The following is a 20,755-nucleotide window of genomic DNA, read 5'->3' on the forward strand; positions in this document are numbered from 1 at the left end:
GTGAAGACAAACTTACTCTGCAAGAGAAACACATTTGAGGAAAGAATGCTAACACCATAGCTGCTTAGTAATGCTATACTTCCATTCTTCACTGATATTATTTTGTATTTTTTAACCTCTACAAGATGACTCTCCATGTAAGCTCCAACAAGCCAGGTAGATCAAAGATACCAGAATATGATGTATTCCATGGAGTGCTGGCCAATCGCCTTTCAGACAGTTAGAGGAACCACTAGGTTATCCAAGGACCACTTGATGTTTGTAATAAAACACAAAATAGTATCTTTGTAACAAATAGTTATTTCTTAAAAACCCTAAATTTATAATCATCCTTATCTTTAAACATCTTTTATGCCTACTATACTTTTCTCAGCTCTACCTTATTAAACAAAAATGACGTCTTTTTAGTTAAGCTGCAAATTAAATGTGTACAGTCTTAAAACCTTTTAAAAACATCCTATTAAATTTCACCACTCAGGCAAAATAACATGCCAAAGGAAAAAGCGCTTTGCAGATTCATCCTATTGTCTGTGATAGAAAACTATTTTATTTGCTAGATGAGTAGAATGCCATATGTAATATAAAATTACCTTATACCACTGTATTTGGGGTAACTCATTGTTTTCATCTCTGAAAAAATCCAAATAAGGACATACAAGTTGTCCATCTCCTGGAATCAGTAGTCTCTGTGTAAAGACGGCTTGTGAATTGTAACACAAGTTAGGCTCATGCTGTACAAACTCTGCAGCTATTTTAGTTTTGAGGCAGTAAGTTGAATTGCTAAAATAAATCAAAATAGGTTTATTAGAAGATTTTTGTCCTTAACTATTGCAGGTACATACAACGCACGTTTGTAACATATTAATTCCTTTCTTACCTCACTGCACAGTAGTAATATCCTGAATCCTCTACTTCCGCAGGAACAAACCAAAGTTTATCTTTGTGCTGATGAATCCTGGAGTCTCTTTCGGTAGATACAGGTGTCTTGCTGTCATTTTTATACCAAATTATAGGGCCTTTGTGTTCACTTAGGATAAGAGGACATGAACGAGCATCAATTTCATGTGCAGACGAAACTAAAATAACTTCCTCTTCACGTTCCACACATTTATCTTTAAAAGGGAGAAAGGGAAAGTCATTTCTATAAGAAATTAGTCAATGTTTCTTAATGTAATATCTAAATATAAACACACCAACTATTAAATACATTAATTTGTGTTATACGTGAGAGTGTCAGTAGCCTTATGATTAAGAGAATCATCTTGGAAGTCTAAAAGATTTCTAGTCAAATCCAGGATGTCACTTACTACTTGTGTCCTTGAGCAAGTTATTTAACCTCTCTCCTCCCCTCTTAACTCAGCTAAAACTTGGGGATAAGGTAGCAGGAAAAGATGGCTGCTTCAGTAAAAAGATGGAATAACCGTTATTTACCCTCCCACCTGAACAACTAAAAAATGCACAAAGTATATGAAATAACAATGTTCAAGACATCGAACGTCAGGGAATGAAGGACACAAAGGAGGCGAGTCCTAGGGTTTTCCCAAATTACTGTGTAGAGAGCAATTCTAGGCCATGACATTGCTGGGAGGAAATGCAGGCAAAACCCAGTGTTCTCTCTTGAGTTGAGGAGATGGAGCAGGGAATCCAGGTCAACCAAGAGAGTGGAGGGCAGAGCACCAGCGAGATTACAGCTGTACACAGAGAGTAAGCAAGCTTTGGAGGTCTACAGGATCTCCCTCAAGGTTTCAGCTGAGTATCAATTAGCAGAAGCATGAAAGAAAGCTCCCCAAGGCCAGAGTGAAACATTGCCACAAGAATTAGAGTGGATAATACGCAGAGCGCACACATGCCGGGAATGGTGGCTGTTCTCAACAGCCAGAATGGACAATCTTATCAGTCATGGGGCACCAGGTAGAGAACCCAGAAGGGTTTTGTCTCAGTAGATGGAGCAAGTTAGGCCTAGAATAAACCTTGTTCTGCTCCTGACTTACAAAGCTTAAAAGCAAGACCTAAAAGCATCAACTATTTCCAAGTAACAACCCTGTAAAAGAACAAAGCTCAAGAACGTTTTTAGTAATAAAAAAATACCCAATGCCCAACATGGTAAAATCTACAATATCTAGCATCCAATCAAAGATTACTAGGCATGCAAAGAGGCAGCATAATAAAGAGAAAAAAAATCAGTCATATCAAAACTGACCCATAAATGACACAGATAATAGAATAGATGGAAAAAATTAAAATAGTTATTATCACTGTGTTCCCCTTGTTCAAGGGGCCAGTTCAAGCATGTTGAGTAGAGAAATGAAAGAGATTATTTTAAAAATCCTAAATCAAACCCCTAGAGATGAAAACTACAATGCTGGCTTTAAAAAAAAAAAAAAAGGATGTGATTAATGGCAGGTTTGACACTGCAGGAAGAAAAGCTTAGTGAGCTACAAGATATAGCATTAGAGACTCTTCAAAACTAAACAGAGAGAGAAAAATAACAATGAAATAAACAGGATTCTAGTTAGCTGCAGGACAACTTCAATACATGTAATAAGAATCCCTGAAGAACAGGAGAGGTGGGTTGAACAGGAAAAATAGGTGAAGAAATACAAGTTGAAATTTTTCACGATTTTATGAAAATGATGTAGCCACAGACCCCCAAATCACAATAAAACCCAAGCATAAGAAGCATGAAGAAAAGCACACCAAACAAAGACAAAAATGCTGCAGTCTTCTTGCCAGAAACAATACAAGCCAGAAGAGGGCAGAATAAAGATAAGTACTAAAAGGAAAAACATCATCTACCTAGAATTCTATATCCAGGGAAAGTACCTTTCAGAAACAGAGGCAAAATAAAGACTTTTTCATATTTATAAAAGCTACAAAAATTATCACCAATACACCTGTACTGCCAAAACATGTAAGGAACTCCTATAGAAAGAAAATAGCATCGGATGAAAAATGAACCTACATAAACGAATAAATAACACCAGAAATGGTTACTACGTGGGTGATCATAAAATAATTTTTCTTATTATTAAATCTCTTTAAAAACAACGGAATATTTAAAGCAAACATAATGTCTTTTGAGGTTTATAACATATAAAGAAGTAAAATGTATGGAAACAATAAGGCAAAGTTCAGGAAGGGAGAAGCAGATATATACTGTTTTAAGTTTTTTATACTATTTGTGAATTGGTATAGTATCACCTGAAGGTAAACAGTGATAAGTCATAGATGGATACCATAAGCACTAGAGTAGTTATTTTTTAAGTTATTAATATAAGCCAACCCAGAAGACAGAATAAATCATGAAAATTCTCAATCCAAAAGGCAGCAGAAAAGAGAAAACACATAACAAAGAATTAATGGTACAAGGTGAAAATAAAACAAGATCCTAAAATAAAACCCAAACATATTATCATATTTTTTTCATGGTCTAAACAACCCAGTTGAAAGGCAGAGATAGTCAGACTGGATAAAGAAAGAAGGATCCAACTATATGCTAACATACACACGAACCCACACATAAACACACTTTAAGTGTAAAGACACAAATATGTTAAAAGTAAAAACGGGGAGGGGAGAGAAATATCATGTTAACACTAATCAAAAGAAAGTTTGGGGCTTCCCTGGTGGCGCAGTGGTTGAGAGTCTGCCTGCCGATGCAGGGGACATGGGTTCGTGCCCCGGTCCGGGAAGATCCCACATGCCGCGGAGCAGCTGGGCCCGTGAGCCATGGCTGCTGAGCCTGCGCGTCCGGAGCCTGTGCTCTGCAACGGGAGAGGCCACAACAGTGAGAGGCCCGCGTAACGCAAAAAAAAAAAAGAAAGTTTGAATGTTTATTATTATCAGTCAAAGTAGACTTTACAGTGAAAAATATTAACAGGGATTAAAAAGAGTCATGAAATTATGATAAAGGAGTAATTTGTCAGGAGGTACACAGTAATCCTAGACATTTACTCACCTACTGTCAAAATACATGAAGCAAAAACTGATAGAATTGCAAAAAGAAATAGAGAAACCCACAATTATAGTCTGAGATTTCAACAGTCTCCTCATAATAATTGGTAGAACAAGTACAACAATTAGACAGAACATCAGTAATGATATAGAAGATTTGAACAACACTATCAACCAATTTGGCATAATCAATATTTACAAAAACTCCTACCCAACAACAGCAGAATACACATTCTTTTTAACTGCACACAAAAGAACTTACCAAGATATACTATATTCCTGCTTATAACCCAACAGTCAACAAATTTAAAAGAATTCAAAGTATGTTCTCTCTTGACAATGAAATTAAATTAGAAATCAGTAACAGAAAAATATCTAGTAATTCACCCATGTATTTAAAAGCTGAAAAAAGCCCAACCAACAAACAAAAAAATCACCCATGCATCAAAGAAGAAATAAAGGGGACTTCCCTGGTGGCACAGTGGTTAAGAATCCACCTGCCAATGCAGGGGACACGGGTTCGAGCCCTGGTCCGGGAAGATACCACATGCCTCGGGACAGCTAAGCCCATGCACCACAACTACTGAACCTGTGCTCTACAGCCTGTGAGCCACAACTATGGAGCCCACGTGCCACAACTACGGAGCCCACGTGCCACAACTACTGAAGCCCGCATGCCTAAATCCTGTGCTCCGCAACGAGAAGCCGCCGCAATGAGAAGCCCGTGCACCACAGTGAAGAGTAGTCCCTGCTCGCCACAACTAGAGAAAGCCCAAGCACAGCAACAAAGACCCAACGCAGCCAAAAATAAATAAATCAATTTAAAAAAAAAGAAGGAATAAAGGAGGAGATTAGGAGATAAGTCTTTTGACCTGAATGATAAAGAAAACACAACATATCAAAACATACGGCATGAAAAGGAAACAATACTTAGAGGAAAATTGATAGCACTAAATGTCTGTATAAGAAAAAAAATCTCAAATTATGACCGGATTCCATTTAAGAAATTTTTTTTAAAAATTACACCGTAAGTAAGCAGAGGATAGTAATAGATCCAGGAGAAAAACCAATGAAATGGAAAACAAAAACAATAGAGAAAAAAATCAAAGATACCAAAAGCTAGTTCTTTCAGAAAAATCAATAAAATGGATAAATCTCCTGCCATACTGATCAGGAAAAAAAGAGAGGTGACATGTCTCATTAAAATGATTTTAAAAGAGTAATGAGGAAATATTATGAACAGCCTAATGCCAATAAATTCAACAACTTAAATGAAATGGGCAAATTCCTTGAAAGTACAGACTATAAAATCTGCCTGAAGAAGAAATAGATAACCTGAATAGCCCTACAGGTATTAAAGAAACGGAAAGTGTAGTTAAAAACCTCCCAACAACAAAAAAAAATTTCAGGCCTAGATGGCTTCACTGGTATATTCATAGAAGGACCAACACCAGTTTTACACACACTCTTCTAGAAAACTGAAGAGTCAGTAACACTTCCCAGTTCACTCTAGAGGTCAGTATTATTCTAATTCCAAAACCAAACAAAGACATTCCAAGAAAAGAAAACCACAAAACAGTCTTCATCGTGAACATAGATGCAAAATTTCTTTAAAATATCTTAGCAAATTGAATGCTACAATATATCAAAAAAGGACAGTGCAGTATGACGTACACAACATCCCCCCCCCAAAAAAAAACCACAATAAAACAAAACTAGGAATAGAAGGGAACTTCCTAAAGCTAATAAAGGACAGCTATAAAAACCTTACAGCTATCATATACAAGATTAGAAACAAGGTAAGAATGTCCACTCTAACCACTTCTATTCAACATTGTATTGGAAGATCTAATTAGTGCATTAGGCAAGAAAAAGAAATGGCATACGGATTGAAGAGAAAAGTAAAATGTCTTTATTTGCAGACAACATGATTATCTATACAGAATATGCTAGGAAATCTACCGAAGACCTACAGGGTTTGTAAGTTGTAGGATACAATATGAATATGCAAATTTGAATGTGTGTGTATATATTACCTAAGAACAATTAGAAACTGGATTTTTTAAATGCCTTTTACAATAGCATCAAGATATGAATAATTTAGGATAAATGTGACAAAAGATGCATCAGACTGATCCAATGAAAATTACAAAATAAATTTATTTAAATAAATTTTAAGAGATCTAAAAAAATGAAGACGTCTATATTTTGTTCATTGATCAGAAGACTTGATATTGTTGAGCTGCCCCGTTCTCTCCAAACCAATTAATGCTCAATTCAATATTATCTTGATTGTGATGACGGTTTCAGGGGTGGATATGTATGTCAACACATCAAATTGTATACCTTAAACGTGTGGTTTATTGTATGTCTATTATAACCTCAATAAAGCTATTTAAAAACAGAAATGGAAATAAAAGTGGCTAGGCACTCAGCAAGGTACCTGCACTGATGGAGGACTGGTAAGTATTTAGCTCCGAGGAGTAACAGTAGCAATAATAACAGTGATAAAAGAGTAAACCTTAAGGTCTCAGCTCAACACACTCTCCTATTTATCTGGTGTTTGCTCCACCACTCCATCAAAACTGCTCTCATCAAAGTCACCTATGACTTTTTAAGTTGCTAAATCAAATCGACAACTCTCGGACGTCATCTTCCTTAGCACATCTACACTGGACACGTGTTATTCTCATCCCTGAAACACGTTCTTCACTTGGCTTTCAGGACATTTGTCTGGTTCTCCTCCTACCTTTCAGGCCAGTCTTTCACTGGTTCTTGGATGAATGGAAGCCTGACCGCCCATCCCTGGAGGGCTGCAGGGTTCACTCCTTGAAGTTCTGTTCTTTTCTAACCACACTCACTCCCCAGGTAGACCCATCTAGTCTCAGGGTTCTAATAGCAGCTGCTTGCCAAGGTCTCCAATTTTATACTTCCAACCCCTGGCTCCAGACTGCTTAGTCAACATCTCTACTTAGACATCTAATGGACAGCTAACTTTAACATGTTCAGTCTGAACACGTGACCTTCCCCCCTCCCATCAACGGCAACTCCACTTTACATGCGCTTGGGCTGAAACCCTTAGTCATCCTTGATTCTTCTCTGTTTCTCACACCCACATCCAATCTGTCTGCAAATCCTGCTGGCTCTGTCCTCAAAGTATATCCAGACTCTGATGACTCACTTCTCCTTGTCACCCTTGAATAAGTTACCATCATAGCTTGCCTGGATTGCCGTAATGGCCTCCTAACTGGCCTCTCTGTTTCTTCCTTTGCCTCCCTAGGATCTGTTCACAGTATAAGAACCAGAATGAGCCTTTAAAATATGGAAACTCCCTGGCGGTCCAGTGGTTAGGACTGCACACTTTCACTGCCGAGGGCCCGGGTTCGATCCTTGGTCGGGGAACTAAGATCCCACAAGCCGCACGGCATGGCCAAAAAAAACAGAAAGGAAAGTTAGATCACCTCTCTGGTTTTAAACAGGGAACCTACACAGTCTTCCCACCTCAGAGTACAAGCCAAGATCCTTAGAAAGGTCTACAAGGTTCTCTCTACACAGTCAGACCTCCACCGCCCCCCATTACCTGAATGACCTCACCCTGTACCACATCCCTCACCATTCCCTCTGCTCCAGCCACAGCAGATTTCAGCCCCTGGAACATGCCAGTACTCCCGGCCTCAGGGCCTTGGCACGTGCTGCCTAGAATGTTTCCCCACCCCCAACCTGATCTCTATATAGCTCCCTCCTCCCGCTCCATCAGGTTCAACTCAAAAGTCAACTTCTCAGGGAGGCCTTTTCTGGCCACACTATCAAAATATTCCCAAAGTGTATACTTTACTTTTTTGCTTCTTTTCCTCTCCACACTTATCGCCATATGACACAATATATCTTTACTTATGCAATGTACTGTCTCTCTCCCCTACTGGAATGTAAACCCCAGGCAGATATTTCTGTCTGGATTATTCACCACTGTAGCCCCAGCAGCTAGTGCCTGGCGCACGGCAGGAGCTAAATACGTTCGCAGCGGGAGAGGGAGAGGGGAAGAGAAAGAATGAATGAATGGAGAAAACACAGAACTGCCAGCTGTGGTTCATAAAGACTGCGTTTAACACCTCTTCTGAATGAAAGCCAGGATTTCCCATATTACACTCTTCAAGCAGCAACCAAGTGGGAAGAGGCCTGGACTAGACACTGGTGACGTGGACTATAGCTTTTGCTCTGAAACTAGCTGCATGACCTTGGGCTCTTAACCTCACTGGGCTTCAGTTTCCCGATGTATATAAACGAGAGAATGAAAAGTAAAGATCTTGAAAGGACATCCAGCAATACAGTTCTGTGACTTGGGCATCCACAGACACACGTAAGAAAAATGACTCTGTTCAGCAAGGTACTTCATGTATTCTAAATAACAGATTTTCTTAGCAGACAGGAACACAAGGAAATGCTTAACTCACCAGCCTCCAGAGAAGAAGTCAGTAGAGCTATGAAACAAACAAGCCTGAATAATACTTTCATATTCTCCTGGAGAAACAGAGGAATGAAAGAAAAATTTTAAATGTTACTATTCCCCCAAACATCTCTAAAACTACACACACGGACTCCCCCCCTGGTCCCACCCTTACCCGCAAGTCACACTGATGGGTTAGTCTCCCTACATCCCTTATGTGATCATGCTTCTGGACGCAAACTGGGGAAAAGGGGAATGAAGATTTTTAACAGAACTGGGGACAAACTCACACAGCTTAAGATTAACAAAACTTCCATCAACTGTCCCAACGTTCATTTCCATTTAAATTTCCCCCAAATCTAATCTATGCTACACCCAAAATAGACTACCCACTAGACCCTAAACCATCTTGCCTCTACTTACATGGATGTGTTCCCCACCTGGAATGTACCCACTGCCAGGACCCACTTGCAAAGTCTCCCTATACTTCCAGATCCTGCGAAAGCTCACACCTTCGCTTTATAAGGTAAGACGCTAAACCGTCTGTACGAAATGGTATAGCTGCATGGAAATGCACCAGAAAGACTAAAAGAAATAATAACAGTATATCAAAATTGGGTTGCTTCTCGTGGTTGGTTGGTTTGCCCCTTCTCTGGGGCTTTTTATCTAAAATTTCTATAATAAGCATGTATTCATCTTATCACAAAGAAAACCAAAAATATAAACAAAACCTCCACAGCTCCTCCGAGTGGTTTAGAAGCCACACTAACACAGCAGCAGCTACAACAGGTATTGATCAGCCATAGGGCTACATAGTAAGCTGAGGTCCTGGTAACCTAGCATTTCAATTCCCTAACACTCTGTCCATGTACCTGGCAGGGGGCGTAATCAGAGTAGGCATTTGGCTGGTGCTGGAAGGAAAGCACGCCTGTGGCTTTATCCATAAAATATCCCTAAAATAATATCAATTGAAAAAGGAAAAAAGCGCTCCATTTTGCCTACCTTTCTAAACTTCTCAGGCCCAAATTAAGTTAATGGTCAGTACGGCCCCCTTTACCTTTTTGAACGTTCCTGTTCAGTGCTCCTGAAGGGGGACCTTACAACTACATGCAATAAATTCCAATCTCGTGCTTCCAATGAACTTATGCACAGGTCTATTCAACAACCTATGAATTCCTAGTATTCCACAGGCCTCAAACCAAACTCATTCTCTGCACCAGCCATGCTCCCCACCTTAGTGACGGGGACAGCACTGCCACACTCCCACCCACCCAACGAGCGACCCAGGCTCAGTGACCCTGACACCCGCCATCCCCAGAGCTGTTCTCACCAGCCCTGAACAGTCCGGCTCCGGAGATCACCAGACCAGCCCGGTTCACTCATACCCACTGCTGATGCCTCTTTAGCTCAACAATCACCGGCTTCTTCCTGGATTAATTATGCCAACTAGCTCCTTATCAGTCTCTCTGCCTATGGACTTACTGCTTCTATTCAATCCAGGGATCTTACGAACTCATAGTTACCAAGTGATCGGTTCAAAGCGCCTTCACCGGCTCCCCAGTGCAACCCAAACAGTCCGCACCCCTCAGCAAAGCACACAGGTCCTCTGTGCTGAGGCTCTGACTACTCAACCCTCCACCTTCCTCTCCCCATGCCCAGTCCATATGTCAGCCTTCACCTTGCCCAGTTCTCCAACCTCAGAGCCCTTGCCTTTGCTATTCCCTCCACCCTTCACCTGGTGGTGAAGGTACCTCCCCACTCAGCAGTCTCAGCCGGGGTCACCCTCCCCCCACCAGCTCCAGGGAGCCCCCAGAACCCTTGCCTGGCCAGACCGTCTCTCTCTGGGCCCCTGCAGCAACCTGTGTTAATGCCTTCGCACTTTTCACTGCAGTTACCCCAGGACAGGGAGCCTCATGTGGGCAGGAACCATGACCCGCCTATCACTGCACTCACAGCTTCCAGAACTGTGCTGGGAACTCAGAAGTCCTTGATAAGTGTTCACAGAATGAGTGAAAAAATGAACTAAGGAAACAGCTATCCCCTCGACCCGACCTCAGGGGCAATGTCCAGGGCAGACCGCATAATTTCATGCTTCAAAAAAAAGCTGTCCTTTTCATTTTACAGAAGATGAAATTTGCCTATATTCTTTTCTGTAGCCGTAAGTTAATTGCAAACAAAATATTTTAACTAAGACATCACAAACCCAGATTCTAGTAACATGCAATCATTTGAATATTAGCTGGAAAATGTCCTACTTAAGAAGTGGTATTAAAAGGTATAAAAAAAGGGACAGTGTGCTTTTTAAATACAGGCATACCTCGTTTTATTGCGCTTCGCTTCACTGCACTTTGCAAATACTGTGTTTTTTAACAAATGGAAGACTTGTGGCACCCCTGCATCGAGCAGGTCCATCGGCACCATTTTTCCAACAGCGCCCACTCGCTTCATGTCTCTGTGTCACATTTTGGTAATTCTCAAAATATTCCAAACTTTTTCGTTACTATCTTGTTTACGTTATTCTGTGATGAGGGATCTTAGATGTTACGGCTGTAATGTGTTTTTGGGGAACCACGAACCACATCCATATGAGACAGCAAACTTAACTGATAAATAGTGTGTGTGTTCTGACGGCTCCACCATCTGGCTGTACCCCCAGCTCTCTCCTTGGGCCTCCCTAGTCCCTGAGACACAGCACTATTGAAGTCAGGCCAACTAACAACCCTACGATGGCCTCTAAGTGTCCAGGCAAAAGGAAGAGTCAATCAATGTGGCAAATTTCAGTGTCGTCTTACTTTGAGATTGCCGTGGCCACCTCAACCTTCAACAACCACCACCCTGAGCAGTCAGCAGCCACCGACATCCAGGCCGGACCCTCCACCAGCACAAAGATGATGACCCGCTGAAGGCTCAGGTGACCGTGAGCATTTTTTAGCAATGAAGTATTTTTTAGTGAAGGTATGTACATTGCTTTCTTGGACATAATGTTATTGCTCATTTAACACACCGCAGTATAGTGTAAACATAACTTTTATATGCACTGGGAAACAAAAATTTCGTGTGACTCACTTTATTGCAATATAAGCTTTACTGTGGTGGTCTAGAACCAAACCCACAGTATCTCTGAGGTATGCCTGCAAATGCAGGGAAAAAGAAGACAATCTAAGCGTGAGAGACACCCCCATCCGCATTCTCCTCAGTTTACCCCCAGCATGAGTGCAGTGATCCCTATACCTGATTCAAGCCTTGAAACCTACCTCAGAGCCATGAGACCACATTCCTTAAGTATCCTGTAATTCTGACGTTTTACTCACATAAATTAGCCTTCTCCCAAATTAGTCTAGATTAAGAGTATTATTATCATATTTACCTTGAACCTGTATTCAGATTATTAAATAAGATGGGAGGCTTTGACGTCTTGCAGTCTGGCTTATTAACTATTTCTGTAACCCTGAGGAGGTGTATTTTAAATTTCTATGATAGAAGGAAGTAAATAAAGGGTTAAAACATTTCCCGATTACCTGTTCCAGGCCAATCCATTACTCACATTAGTTTATTAAAGACACCACAAAATCAACTGAACTCTGCCAGGTGTTTGTTCATTTAGTCACAAGCTCTGGCTTGTTCGATGAGTGGGCGGGGGAGAAGACAAGGAAGGTGCCAGGCTGAATTCATACAGAGTGTGTCTGGAGATGTAATTCCAAATTAATTGTGGGCAAACAACGTTTAAGAATTGCAAGTCCAAGGACGGTGCGACCTTGGACACAATTCCTCCTGAGCTTCGGTTTCCTCGTCTGCACAGTTGGCAATGAGCTGGGTGACTATAGACCCCTTCCTATCTAATAGTCCATAGAATGCAGGAGCCCGGCCCCAGGGGTCCAGGTTTTACTTCGCCTGCCCTGGAACTGCTCTGGGAAAAAAGCAGGGGGGTGAGAGAAGCCCCTTCCCCTCAGCAGGGGACCTTCTGAATCCCTGTCAGTCTCCAGGATCCTAGGGCAAGGGATTTGGCTCCAGGCCATGGGATGGGGGTTAAGAGTCCCATGAGTGCGGACAGTGTAGAGGAAGCAGGTAAAGACGTACCATCCAAGGCCAAACTAAACAAAAAAATGAACAAAACCCCCCATAGGTCCCAAAATGATACAAAATTCCAAGGGTGAAGCCAAACCTGACTAGCCTTCACCCTGCTAGTCCTTGAAAGGCTGGGCAAATCAGAAAATCCCTCAACGACATTTGTGTTCTGCTGTATACCAACCTATACAACCTGTATACCAGGCTGTATATGCTAGTGCCAGGGACAAAAATAATTTTTAAAATTCAAAATAAATAAAGTGAAATATAAAACAAGAACCCACTCTTCAAGATGGTCACAATTCAGCCGTCAGCCACATGTGATCACGCAATACATCCCACATAGCCATCAATGGCACACTGCATAAAAGTTCAGCCTCTGTGTCGCAGTTCCCCCTTTGGACCAAATGGGGATGATGATAACAGTATTTGTCCTTGAAGGCTGTGATTAAGTGAGGTGTCACACGTGAAGGGTTTAGAACATTGTCTGGCAAATGGTCACACTCTGAATTAGTTATCGTAAGTCACCCCACGCTCTGATGAGAGATGTAAGTTTTGGTAAAGTGTTCTCAGGTATCCATTCATTTCTTTGTTCATTTGCTGCCAAACCAACAACTGTATGTTGAAGATCTACTACATGCCTGTGTGTACACTCGGTCCTGGGAACAAAACTAGGAATGACCCAGGGGCTCGAGGAGCTCCCCAGCCAGCAGGGAGCGTGGACATGTCTGCAGAGTTACACCACAATGCGGGACTGACTGTCCATGGGGAGAGAGATGCCCCGGGTAGGAGGAAAGACAGGGCCTAATGCGCCCTGCAGGAGGGCTTCTGGACCAGGTGAGCCTCACGGTGGGGAGAGCATGGGGGAGATTCATCATGTTCCGGAGCATAAGTCCAAGGTGAGGCGCCGGGAATTCCCTGGCGGTCCAGTGGTTGAGACTCCGCGCTTCCACTGCAGGGAGCGCAGGTTCGATCCCTGGTCGGGGAACCAAGATCTCACGTGCTGGGTGCGGCCAAAAAAAAAAAAAAAAAAAAAGGTGAGGTGCCGAGAGGCAAAGCTGGAGAGATGGAAAGTGCCCAGGACACGAAGAGCCTTGCTGAGCAGCTGGGACTGCCGTTTGTAGGTGGCAAGACAATCGCGTAATGGTTTTAAGCCACAGAGTGGTATACGATCAGATTTTCATCTTTTAAGGAAATGTTGGCACTCATGTGGAATATAAACGGGAGGGGTGTCTGGGGAAGGGCTGTAGATGAGCAGGGATGCAGGCATGAGCGGCCAGCAGTGACAGACAGACGGAAGGGGGCATATCTGAGTCCCACTCAGAGGCAAGCCAGAGAAGGGGTCTGGGGCCCACCGGCCCTGATTCCCTCAGGTGGGACCAGCAAGGGCAGGGCAGGTAAGGAGGGCAGGTTCCGGCACCCACACAGCCGAGGAGATGCCTGGGGGTGTCGCTGACGGCACCACCGGCCTGGGTCTCCTGAGACCATGTAACAGAAATCAAGAATTCGATTGTGAGGTGGAAATTCAGTGACGTGGGCATGGAACCCGGGACGATCTGGAATTGAGGCAGCTCAGACCTGCACTGGGAGCCACCGTCACATGGTCACAGCTGAAGCTGAGGGGGAGGCAACCCTGAGAAACCGGGTGAGCAGCGCTTTTTTTTTTTTTTTTTTTTTTTTTTTGCAGTACGCGGGCCTCCCACTGTTACGGCCTCTCCCGCTGCGGAGCACAGGTTCCGGACGCGCAGGCGCAGTGGCCATGGCTCACGGGCCCAGCCGCTCCGCAGCATGTGGGATCTTCCCGGACTAGGGCACGAACCCGCGTCCCCTGCATCGGCAGGCGGACTCTCAACCACTGCGCCACCAGGGAAGCCCAGCAGTGCTTCTTAATGGCTTCACAGACCCCTTCAGAAGTCAGATAAAACCACGGAGATGTCCCAAAGAAAAATGTACCGCCCAAACCAAAATATTTTGTATACAATGGGAAATAGTCCAGAACTACCTGAAACAGGGTGGAGGACTTCAGCTGTTGACGAGAAAAGGCCGGCGGGCCCCTGGAGTGAATCAGCCCAGTAACTGTGGAGGAGGCCTCGTCTCGTAGGAAGTGACCTGCTCCCTAGGAAGGAGTCACCATCTTCAGGGGGCGCATCTACCTGGGGAAGGAAATGCACACACAGGCATGAGCTGGAACAAGGAACGTCAAGTCCCCGACCACCACACGAATCTCACGGGGTCCAACGAAACAAAACAGGCTTACAAAGGTGAGTCACCTGTTTAAAGAGCACGTGTCCCACAGTCCTTTGAGAAAATCAAGTCAGGGGCGAAGAATACAGAGGCTGACAACCCCTAGTTTTGTTTTGTTTTAAATTTTTATTGACGTAAAGTTGCTTTACAATGTTGTGTTAGTTTCTGCTGTACAGCAAAGTGCATCAGCTCTACGTAAACATATATCCCCTCTTTTGGATTTCCTTTCCATGTAGGTCAGCATAGAGCACTGAGTAGAGCTCCCTGTGCTATCCAGTAGGCTCTCATTAGTTATCTATTTTATACGTAGTATCTATAGTGTCTATATGACAACTTCTAGTTCGTTTTGATTAAACGCACACGCCTGGCACTTTGCTGCACACAGGGATGAGTCAAACCACCTCTTAACGCACCTGGCCACTTAACGCACCTAGAGAATAATGCTCAGGGAAACACACCAGATGCCAGGAAAACCTTCCAGGCCCTGTTTAGTAACAGTCATCCCCTCAGAATCTTCACTCTTCCTTTGCACCAAGCATATTAACACACTGGCATTCCAAATTACATAACTTAAGATACCTTCTAAAAAGCTGAGCCGGGAATGCCCTACTGTGACGTCCTCTAGACGTTTCACCATTCATTCCCTGGTTTTGCAGCTTCCTTTTAGTGTTTTGGAGTGTCATATTTTTTTCTCAGGTCTGAATCATTTCCTTAGGCCTCTGAGAAGCTTGTAAGCCCTCAGCACAAGGCCTTTTAATGCCCAGTGGATAAAACAGCCTAATTCAACGCCAAACACTCTTCTTAGACTAAATGTGCTACATGCCACCCTTGTTATTCACTTTGGACTTAAGAGAAAGTATAGGGCATCCCATCAAGGTGTCAGAGCTCGCCGTCATGAATCGTAACAGGACACAAGATCAAAGACAAGCCTCCCAGATATTCCCGTCTGCAGGCCCAGCAAAGGGCCCTCCCCACCTCCAGTCGTGTGGCCCAGAATGACCGCAGCTGATGGCAGTCCCGTGGACGACGTCGGGGAGAAATTAACAGACTGGGGGAGGGGTGGACGGGCAAGCGGACCAGATTTGTTTGGAAGGTCCAGGAAACCTTCTGCAGGGAAGGACACCCCACAGCCCTCTAACCACTTTCCTGCCTCGATGCAGTGATGCCTCTGCCACGTATGAAGTTTCCCAGACTTGCTAACATCCTCTCCATAGCAGCTTCCAGCTGATGTGCAGGGGTGCAGCAGTGCACTGAGGTACCCCACTGCCCGACCCAGGGCCGTCGTGGGGGGCCTAGGTCAACAGGCCTCGGCTACTCACCCCACCTCCAGCAGCCTGGCCCGCTCACGACAGTGCACCGTGGAGTGGAAACACGAGGCGCGACTTTCTACAACGCTCGCTGCAAAAGCGAGCCCTTGTGAGCTCCCCAAGCCCAGCTCCCATTGCCTTTTGGTGATACTGTTTGGAAACTAGTACATCACAGCATGCCTATGTGGTACATGGAACATACATAGAAAGCTAGTGGCTTGTTAAAGACAAAGCGAAAGTACAAATGTGGGGCATAGAGCCATTTCCTCCTAGACCCAGAATGAGAAACTTCAGCGTGAGCTCATTTATAAGAACAGAGATTAAGCATCAGAATTTACAGTGAGTGTATTGGCCCCAACCAAAGCCCCCCTTCCGGGAAGGACTGACTTTATCCATAGCGCCTTCCTGTCACTGCAAGAAGTTCCACACCCAGTGCAGACAAAGGAAAAGAGCCATGGGGGTGGGGTGCTGTCCTAAGAACCCGAGGGATTTCCACAAGTCCCAGAGCCCCCGTGAAGGGCGGGGCAGGGCATTTGCTCCTAGTTTGGGGCCACAGAGCATCTAGTAAGGCCTTCCTATTCTTGAGGAATTTCCTTCTTGTTTCTAAGGAATTCCCCCTCTCTGTGACTCTTGCCTTCCAGGACAGAAGCCACGCAGAGGACTGAGGTGGCGCACAGCAGATGCACCCCAGATGCATGAAGACACACTGTTGCGTGGGCCCAGGGTCCGGGCTGCACCGTCCCACACAGGGTCTACAGGGGGCAGTGCCCAGTGGGGCTTGAGCAGTTTCTATCTACAGTAACCTCCAAGCCTGACTCCCCGGCCTGCCCCCAGCTCCATCCCATACTATGAGGGCCCTGAGTGTGCATACAGGCAGACATCCTCCCGTCTGGCCCTGGCCACTCTGCAGACCAGGGAGGCCCTCAGGCGGTGGAGTCCCCAGTGGACAACCCAGGAAAGAGGGTTGCACACGCCCTGGAATCCAAGTCCAGGTTATCTGGGCAGGGAATTCCAGGGCTCTTGGGCCCCTGGACCATCCTCTTGGCCCTACAGACTCCTAGCCATGCCGAGGCCAGCAGCCGGCTCTGAGAAACAGAACGGAACCCTCCAAAGTACAGGGCCTGGGTGGGACCTCTCCTGCCAGGTCTAAGGGAAGTTTCTGGAGAAACCCAAGGAGAGACATGACAACACTAGGGGCCCCATCCTCTTCCAGGGACCTTAAGTAGCAGAGCCCCGCCTCCTAAATACAAAAGGAAATCCTAACGGTACTTTCCACGCTTCCACCTCACGCCTACTCACTCTCCACACCGAGCGCCGCGTAAAGACACGGACGGCATTATTTCCTACAACTTCTCATCCCAAACGTTAATCAACGTGGCCTCCATGTATATCGGACATCATGGGAAAATATTCAGAGAATGACGTTCCAACTGATTCACCTATAACTAAGAAGGCACAGTGGATGAGCCCCTGGGGAAAGCAAGGGCTGTAAGGCAGGTCCTTCAGCTCATGAAATGGCACCACCCACGTGTTCTATTGAAAATCAGTGGAGACGTGCACAGGGAATGGATGACGGTATTAAAACGAAGTTCATAATTATGATGTTCACCTGTTACAAGCATTCAACCAGCCATAAAACGGTCGATGTTATTCAGACCAAAAATGTCAGTTTTCGGAACTTATAAAGCCAGGGCACTACACGATGGTGGGAAATACTTTAGAATTCTGTGCTTACACAAGTCCTTGTGTTTTTAAACTAGAGCCACGAATACCCGCCCAGAGAAGCTGCAGACGGGCAGGGATCTCAGAGCCCGTCTTCCAGGGGTAAGGATTCTCCCTGAAGCTTTTCTAGGGGGAGCTATCATTTTTATATTAGAGGATACAGGGCTATGTCATGAAGAGGAGAGAAAGGTCTCCAAGAGATAAAACATGCGGCAAAGAACTATCTCTCAAGGTGATACTGTGGAGTGCTGGGTTGAGCATCTACTCTTCGCTTCCCAAGAGGAGCATTTTGGAGGTAAACTCGGCGAGGCACTATCTTACGTAAGCACCACGGTCATCTCCATTCCGTCCCAGGCTTAAGGTTTAAGGTTTCTGCTTAGAAGCACTGGGGTCCCACAAGACTCACACCCACCAGCCCAGACACACAGAGCAGCCCAGCCCCGAGGATGGACGGGGCCCCAGGACGGCTCCATACGGGGAAGGAGAACGTGAACGTGACCACCTGGTGGTCGCCACGGTGTGCCCCCCGACATGACATGATGACTGTTCCCATTCTGCAGAGATGAAAAACACACAGACATCCTAAACCCTGACTATGTGGTCGGCATGGCTGTCACGGATCTTCCCCCGAGAAAAAGCTTTCCACGACTCTGAGCATACAAAACCACTCCCACCACAGAGGGAAAAGGAACACTTATCCTCTCAGAAAATCCAAAAAACCCTGAATTGTTGGTGATTTTCCTCTCGGGGGACAGATCCAAAAGCCTAGCTCACAGAACTATTTGACTTATTTACCCAAACGGGGCAAGGAAAGTTGCTTTTTTTTTTTTTTTTTCCATCATAAGGGTATCACGTACAGGACATGAAGATAAAGTAAAAAGAGCCACAGAGGTTTCTGGTGTTGCTAGGAAATCTAAGTTACTCAGCTCTTACACGGCTCAAAGCCACCAGATTGGTGGTGTCACGTGGGTTTTAAGGGCAAAGGGGAAAATGAGGCAGAGAGGGAGTGATCACCATCACAAGAGGGCTACAGACAGGAGTGGGCTTGACCACTAGGCTGGAGTTTGACAAGGTCTCCACTTTGCCTTCCTTGGGCTCCTGGACAAGAGAAACCAGACCCGGTGATGGGAGTGACTCTGGTCTCCATCCCTGGTGACCTTTTAAGCGCACTGCCTTGCCCCTTCCAGAATCTCATCCTGAAGCACAGCCCCAGTGCAGACACTTGCCAAAGGCTCTGAACTGAGTCCGGCCACACAGGACTTGCAAAAAGTCAACTGTGAGCGACAGAATGCCCCGAGCACTGCCTTCTCGTCGGCTGAGAAGTCCCACTTCTCAGAGTGGCGACTACAGGTGAGTCTCAGAGGACCAGACAGTCTCTACAAGAATCTTCCAGTGTTTTCACTCTTGTGGGGTTTTCTTAATTGAAGTAAAGCATGCATATGATGAAACACACAAATCCTAAGTGTACAGTTCCAGAAACTGTGCCAACTGTATATACCAGGAACACCTCCACTGGGATACAGACTGTTTCCATCCCTCCTAAAGTTCCCGGGTACCTCTGAGCACTCACCCCACCCCCCCACCCTGCTGCATGCGGCCCTCACCGGTCTGATTTCTATCACCTCCTCTGCGACCCTCTGACGGTTCACGCGCATGCCCCCACTGGCCAGCTCACACCTGCTACCGTGAGTGCCCTGCTATTTCAGGGTGCACACCTGCATTGGCGTTTTCGTCGCTTACCACCTAGTGATGCAGTGAAAGCAGTGGTTCTCCATGGGGCCAGCATTTCCCCTGAGGGAGCACATTTTGCAAACTGTGGGGAAGGGGGTCCTTTGGGTAGCCATTTAGTGGCGGAGACAATGGACGCTACACATCGGGAACGGCCCTACCCAGCGAAGACCTGTCCCTCATCCTCCTTGGCTTCCAGGGTCCTGCAGACATTCATGGCGACAGGAGCAACGTTTACCGCTTTGGGAGCCTAGCACCCCACTCCACGCTCCACTTAGATAATATATATTTTGTTGGCACAGTCGCATCCCCCTGAATTTTCCGGGGGATGCAACCGCTGTGATAACAGAGGAAGGACTGGCCTTTGACCTCCACTTAGACCTTGATCAGGAGTCAGACCTCGTCATGGGCAGCGCCGCATGTCCTCACGCGCGGTCTGCATAAAGCACCGCTGACCCCACAAGTCCTGGTGGGGCTCTGCCCAAGCATTCGCACACCAGAACACACCATTTTAACCCAAATTACTTTACTTATTCTTTACATCTACTATTCTATTGATTATTTGGAAATTATGTTGTAGGTAAGTTTTATTGTATCATTTTGGAATTGTAAAAGGGTGTTTACCATGTTCGCATTCAGAGGGGGTGCTGGGTTTCGAATGAGGTGACGAGCACTGGTCTAGAGTGACAGCATCCGGTATTTGTTTCTCTTTCTGACTTACTTCACTCTGTACGACAGACTCTAGGTCCATCCACTACAAATAACTCAATTTCGTTTCTTTTTATGGCTGAGTAATATTCCATCGTATATATGTGCCACATCTTCTTTATCCATTCGTCTGTCGATGGACACTTAGGTATGCTAACACATATATATGGAATCTAAGAAAAAAAAAGGTCATGAAGAACCTAGGGGTAAGACGGGAATAAAGACGCAGACATAGGGAATGGACTTGAAGATATGGGGAGGGAAAAGGGGAAGCTGAGACGAAGTGAGAGAGTGGCATGGACATATATACACTACCAAACATAAAATAGCTAGCTAGTGGGAAGCAGCCGCATAGCACAGGGAGATCAGCTTGGTGGTTTGTGACCACCTGGAGGGGTGGGAGGGAGGGAGACGCAAGAGGAAAGAGATATGGGAACATATGTATATGTATAACTGATTCACCTTGTTATAAAGCAGAAACTAACACACCATTGTAAAGCAACTATACTCCAATAAAGATGTTAAAAATATATATATAAAAAAATAAAGCGACAGCAGCTAACTCTGAATTTGACTCTTGGTC

The 20,755-nt window shown here is 44.9% G+C and overlaps 1 protein-coding gene across 3 annotated transcripts in view; it reads right to left on the bottom strand.

Annotated features, from left to right (window-relative positions):
- IL1R1 (interleukin 1 receptor type 1) overlaps positions 1–20,755 on the bottom strand; it is an 88,832-nt gene that overhangs the window by 19,507 nt on the left and 48,570 nt on the right. Inside the window, exons 2-5 of one of the 3 annotated variants that reach the window (XM_060169406.1) lie at positions 14,466–14,616; positions 8,406–8,472; positions 878–1,112; positions 591–780 (exon numbers count right to left, since the gene is read on the bottom strand). In XM_060169406.1, the coding sequence (XP_060025389.1) occupies positions 591–780; positions 878–1,112; positions 8,406–8,466 (486 nt within the window). In that variant the 5' untranslated portion in view covers positions 8,467–8,472; positions 14,466–14,616. The remainder of the gene's footprint in view (positions 1–590; positions 781–877; positions 1,113–8,405; positions 8,473–14,465; positions 14,617–20,755) is intronic. The other 2 variants (XM_060169405.1, XM_060169404.1) reach the window with 2 other exon arrangements.

The sequence above is a fragment of the Lagenorhynchus albirostris genome, chromosome 13 (genome assembly GCF_949774975.1).
Source record: "Lagenorhynchus albirostris chromosome 13, mLagAlb1.1, whole genome shotgun sequence".
In the NCBI taxonomy this organism is placed as follows: Eukaryota; Metazoa; Chordata; class Mammalia; order Artiodactyla; family Delphinidae; genus Lagenorhynchus; species Lagenorhynchus albirostris.